We start from the raw sequence: 6,000 nt of genomic DNA on the forward strand, positions 1-6,000 counted from the left end.
AGGTGTGGAAAATTAAGGGATGTGGATTTTATGGGATGACAAATGTTGCATCTCATAGTGGAACTTAACCCGTAGCTCCCAGAGATCCCTGCACAGCTCATTCCACATGGTGGGACATGGCACAGTGGAATACTTACCCATGGTGCATCACACTTTGCATTGACACAAGCACTCCTGGTGAGTACGCACAGCACTGATACAAGCAACTAAATATGCACACATAGGAGCAATATACAAACTTCAGCAGCTGTACGCCAACACAGCTTTCGTCAACGAAAGGTTTTAGTGTAGACATGGGTTTAGTCTACTTTGTGTGCATGCACAGTATGTGGTGTGGATGCTAAGACTCCTGCCATTTGAATTCTTACTCTTTTTTGTGACTTTACAGTAGTTTTCATAGTTACTGTGGGTCAGGATTTTAAAGTGAGCAGCAAGGGTTGGCTGAAAATAATACTTACATGGTGTCTTTCATCTGGAAATCTCAAGTTGCTTTACAAACATGAATTAAGCCCCTATACCACTGATGGTTTTTGAGGCTGGGTAAATTGAGGCACAAGTTGACAGACTTTTACTCAGTGTTATACAGTAAATCAGTGCCAGAGTATGGACTAGAACCCAGAAGACCTGACTTCCAGTTCCCGAATTTCTGTACCATACAGTTGCTAAGGTTCTGAAAAAATTTATATTTAAAATTTGAGACAACTGGCTCTTCCTTGGTCAAACAAATCTGAGTTACACCTCTCCTTGTTGCTTTGAAATACATATTACCATAAACATAGGTTGAAAGTTAGCTTAATCTAAACTGTTGATATGCAACTATTTGCAACAGAGTTTTTTTTTATTTCCAAACTATAAGACTTACACTGAAGAAATTAAACTAATTAATAGGTATAGATGGAGTTGGTCAAAAAACTTAAGTTTCCACAAAATTGTTTCCATTTGTGTGATCATCTTCTGTTCTCTGACTAGCCTTCATCAGGAGGGATTGATATTGAAATATTTGCTCGCTGCTTTCATTTCATTGGTCTGGTTCACAGATTTTAGAAGAAAAAATTAATCTGTGATAGTGATGTGTCCAGTGTTCAAGGTTAGCAACGGAGCTCAGTTATTTACTACCAAAAAATTGACTAATGAGCATGTTCCATTCAGTGTGTGCTTTCCATGAATATCAGGTAACTTGAGTTTTAATGGTAAGAATTTACATTAGAAAGCAAACTTCAGTTGCCAATGCAAATATTCATCCAGAAATATTTGTACATCCATTCACTCAAGAAACACCCAATATTAGGTGATCTTACCTGATGAATCACAACTAATCAACATAAATCATATAGGGAGCCTATAAAATCTACAAAGAACTATTTGTGATCTAGCCACAATAATAAATACAATTTTGTGGGATAATTTTGAATAACTGTGTTGAAGGAACTTACTTTACTGTCTGCTTGCAGATATCACTGGTGCTGAAGGAAGCTAAATTCATTACAGATTGTTACAAATATTTGTTCAGGTCTAGTTAGTAAACTCCAGGAGCTTTGATGTAATTTTCTTGTTCTTCAGGCCCTCGAAGACGGGGGTTCTTTGTATAGCTTCATCTTTTGTTCCACAGGTTAATGTTTATATCTTCCGAAAAAGTTCTTTCCTATCTGTCCAAACCCAAAAAACTGCACACTCTGCACATCCATAGGACTATTATGATCTATCCTATCTACATAGGATAGAAGATCAGATTATTGGTCTGACTACTAGTCCTCTGCAGGGAAACAAGACTTCTGTTCCTCAGTGGAGCTGTGTGCGCATCGGAGATACCTGTAAGGCACAAAGAGAAGACTTTTCAACAAGGTCAGTTAGAGTGCAATCCACCTGAGTAGCTACAATACTGAGGGCAGACAGATATGCAACGCTATCAGAAGACTTCTCCAGTTACCTATTTGGACATCACTAAATGCTTTTTCCAAGCACTGTAGGCAGGCTGTGCTGCTTCAGTTCCAGTGTTTTTTAGGCAGTTGTCCTGCGTCTTGTGGTTTTGATTTTGGCCATTTTCCTTGCTGTTTGGTGGTCTGTTCTAGTAAAGTTGTTGTGCAAATTTTCTCTGTGTAGATATACTACTTCTCTCTTCAAACGTAACTTTTTCAATTCTGTCTTTTGAAGTGTAGAATTGCTATGCCAATCCAGATTTGCCACCTTGCAAAGAGCTTTCTTGGACGTTTAACGTGTTTTATGTATTTTATTCTCAGCTACTTGCATATTAATCCTCTGAGGGAGAGTCAGTGTTCTTGTCTATACACTGACATCCAATAATTTGTTTTTTCAGTCTCCACCTGTTGGGCAGAAGGTTGACCCTGTGGTTTGAAGTGATACAGGATAAACTAGTATTTTTTGTTTATAAATTTACGATTATTCAGTTTACAGACTATACGGATTTTAAACTTCAGCTGTAAATGTGTGACTATTTCCTCCCGCCACCCTCATCAGAAAACGTTGCTGCTTCTGTTTCATTATCTTCACTCTACCTTATGATTGTAGAGGAAAAGAAAATACCAGTTTTTCAGCAATATATCCAGTTCTTTATTCACCATTCACCCTTCTAGTTCTTGAAGAAACTGGGGTCCAATCGATCTGTTGCTCCTTTGTTTTGTAAATTAATGCCTTTATATCTCTAACAGTCTTTCTTCCCCAGTCTTTTATCATTTAAAGGTGGGGGATTAATAACATATCTCAGACAAGCACCATTACATTTTGTCCTGTTTAAGTTGACTTTGGTATTCCCTTTGATTCTTATTTTAAACCTAGCTAAGTTATGGTTGCTTGTTTTTCCTGGATGTTCATTTATTTTCTTCCCTCTGTAACTGTGGTTAATAACAGACTGAATAGTAATGCCTTATCCCTTCATTCTTTTTGGTTCCCTTTTCAAGAACCAAGTTTAATAACAAGTGCGTAGCCTCCCTTGGCGCACACATCACACACAAAAAATCTATTCAGAGCGTAACCCTGAATCCAGTGGTAAAGCAGTCATGAAGCACATCCACATACATCACTGTTACACTTTTTCCCAATTTATATATCTCAAGGTAAAGTTGAGTAATTGTCACACTACTGCTATGCTGTCCTTCCTCCTTTTCACCACTTTTAATTTTGCTTCTTGTTATTTTGCCCTCTTCAAGGTGTTATTCTAAAGCTTATGCCTATAACTGTGACTTTGTTACTGTTTCCAATTTGAGATTGTCCCACCTCCTGTGTTCCACTCCTCACATGTGCAATGTATTTTACTTTGAAATCCATGGTTAATGTCTTCTTTCATGGCAGAAAAGAGGGCATCTGATGATAAAAAAAGTAGTATGAAGTCCAGTAGTCGAGAAAAACAGAGTGAAGACAGAAATACAGACTCGAAGGACAGTGATACTAAGAATGAGGTCAATGGGACCAATGAAGACATTAAATCTGAAGGTGACACTCAGTCCAATTAAAACTGATCTGATATGACCTCAGATCAGACAGAGGTAAGTGCATTATTTCAAACTTTGATTAGGGCTTTTTGTTACTGTTTAACAGTGCAGCGTAAGTATGCACAGATGAAGATGGAGCTAAGCCAAGTAAGAAGACATACTAAAGCACCTTCTGAAGGAAAAGACAGTGTAGTCCTGCAAAACATTTTGAGGTACATTGTTTTGTCTCAGCTATTTTGTAGCAGACTCATGCCCCCATTAGTGTGCCTCTTTGGAACATATTTGTAATATAGTCTCCATAGAAAATTTAATTATCCTTTTTTTTTTTTATTTTTAGGGATTTTGTCGTTTTTTAAAAAAAATGAACTGTTTTTGTATTTAAGTCCATATTGTGTTGGTACATCAGCAGAAACATTTGCTTTAATACTTAATATTTCTGAGGCACATGTTGGACTACTTTGTTTTTATATAAACTGCTAGTATTTCTTTGTCAAGGATGTTTCTAGTTTTTTTGCTTTATTGCCTTGCATTCTAATGCAGTTTGTTCTGTAACTCGAGAGCCAGTAGCATTGGATTGATGGAAGTGTAGGGTTTATGAATTATTGCAGCTGACTACCATACCTCACACAGCGTTGGTGTTGTGAGCGGCCCATGAAAAGCCAAATTAAAAATCAAGGATTCAGTCAAACTAAGCAGGTACTCATGCCAGGTACTCCTTTCTCTACCCACATCCATGTTTGAATGCTGTTGCCTGTAATCTTTAAGCTTACTGTTGTGTTTTTATTTACAAGAAAGTGAAAAGGATTTTTTGTATATTGTGTGAAAACTATAAATCTGATGTTAACAGAATGGAATTTTCTTTCAACTGTGTGTAGGGATGCAGTGCTGCCCAGAATTAGATATCTTTAAGAGTTTTAAATGCAATAAATACTACATAATAATCGCCTTGTTACATTCAATGCAATTCAAGTCTTTAAGAGGTATGTGTTTAATGTTTCCTACTGTGTAGGAGAATTTGCAGTCAGCCATAGTACAGAGCAGTATAATGGCTGATTCCAGACTTGTAAGGCAAATGTAAATACAAAGGCTGATGCCTAAAATTTGTAGTAATATATGTCAAGGATGTATGCTGACAATTCTCATTATGAAGAAACTAAACATTAGGAAATATATATAATGTATTAAAAAAAACTTTAAAAGTTTTTCCATTCTTGACCTAACTTAAGCTTGCAGAAATGGTTTTTGATGTATTCCTAAAATAAGGAGCTAACATTGGAGAAGACAGCTGTTAAATTAGCTACTTGCAATATAAACTATTAGTATAGTTTCAGTATTTACGCTATGAACTCTTAAACACTTAAGGGTTAATCATTAGACCATTAAGATTGCGTTATTGCTCTGGAGCCCCTAATTTTCAATATTGACGTTTTAATAGAGTAAGATGACAGCTGAGAACTGGGCCAATATTTAGAAATGGCAAACTAACCTTGCTTTACGTTGTCTAATTGTTTGCTTTCCCAAAATTTTGCATTATAGGACTACCACATGAAGAATCTGCGAAGAATTCGGAAGACAGCTTGCAATGAAGATCTGCTTTAAATGAGGTGAAAGAAAGCTGTAGTGGCATAGAAAAATATAAAGTTCAGTTAGATTTTTTTTTTTATAAAATTAATTCAGGACTGTTGTTACCTCCCAGCGTGCAGAGGGAGGAGTTAATAATATACATGCCACTGAGAATATAAGTCGTGTATCATTTTTTTTTCTTTAAGACTTTTTAAGATAAGAAACAAACATAACATGAACCCATGGCTTGCTCAGTGTTTATTTGCAAGATTTCATTCTTGGACTTTGAAACACAAGAATAAATGTTTAGTATTTGTGTGAATTAAACTAAATTGAATCCCATTTTTACAACTAGGATATATCTAGCTGCTTGATATACCAGAAATACCAGAAATGGAAATAAAGTATCTTTGAATTTCTGTTACAAATTTGATTGTCTGTCATTAAACATTTAGTATTAAATACACTTTTTTCACTAATAAATCTATTCATGTCTTCAAGTTTAGTCCATTAATTTGGCTTTTATGGATTTTGTTTAGTTTATTCAGTTGGTGTTTGCTTTTGATTCCTCCAGTTAGTTGCATGCTTTAAAACTGAGCTGTTCACCTTCATCAAACTCCTGGTCCTTCATTGAACAGATGCACATTATTTTCACAAGTGGCATGATTTTTGCTGCAGTGTATTTTTCTAAGCAGTCAAACACAGAATCACAGAACAAAGATACTGCTGCAGTTCTCCTTCTAATAAGGTTCATATCCAATATTTTTGGAAAGTCTTTGAATTTTCCTCTTAATGCACCAAGTCTTAATGCCAACCCTTCATAATAAAAAAAAAATAAATGGAGATTAGAACACAAATCTAGGTTTTATTTTACCAAAACTGGGTGATAGGGAATAGGATCAATGAGGAAGTCAAGCTGGGACCTGTCTTTCTCTCATTCTGTTTTGGTTAAGTTAAATCCTAGAATTTCTTCAAATTTTTAAAGCAGTGT

At 35.8% G+C, this 6,000-nt stretch overlaps 1 protein-coding gene across 4 annotated transcripts in view; it reads left to right on the forward strand.

Moving 5' to 3' along the window:
* Positions 1-5,509, forward strand: part of LUC7L3 (LUC7 like 3 pre-mRNA splicing factor) — a 42,620-nt gene extending 37,111 nt beyond the window's left edge. Inside the window, exons 10-12 of one of the 4 annotated variants that reach the window (XM_050920510.1) lie at positions 3,307-3,447; positions 3,553-3,658; positions 4,983-5,509. In XM_050920510.1, coding sequence (XP_050776467.1) covers positions 3,307-3,447; positions 3,553-3,658; positions 4,983-4,995 — 260 coding nt within the window. In that variant the 3' untranslated portion in view covers positions 4,996-5,509. Of the gene's footprint in view, positions 1-3,306; positions 3,501-3,552 lie in introns of all 4 variants that reach the window. The other 3 variants (XM_050920512.1, XM_050920509.1, XM_050920511.1) reach the window with 3 other exon arrangements.
* The last annotated feature ends 491 nt before the right edge of the window (positions 5,510-6,000 follow it).

Source organism: Gopherus flavomarginatus, chromosome 12 (genome assembly GCF_025201925.1).
Source record: "Gopherus flavomarginatus isolate rGopFla2 chromosome 12, rGopFla2.mat.asm, whole genome shotgun sequence".
NCBI classification, from domain to species: Eukaryota; Metazoa; Chordata; order Testudines; family Testudinidae; genus Gopherus; species Gopherus flavomarginatus.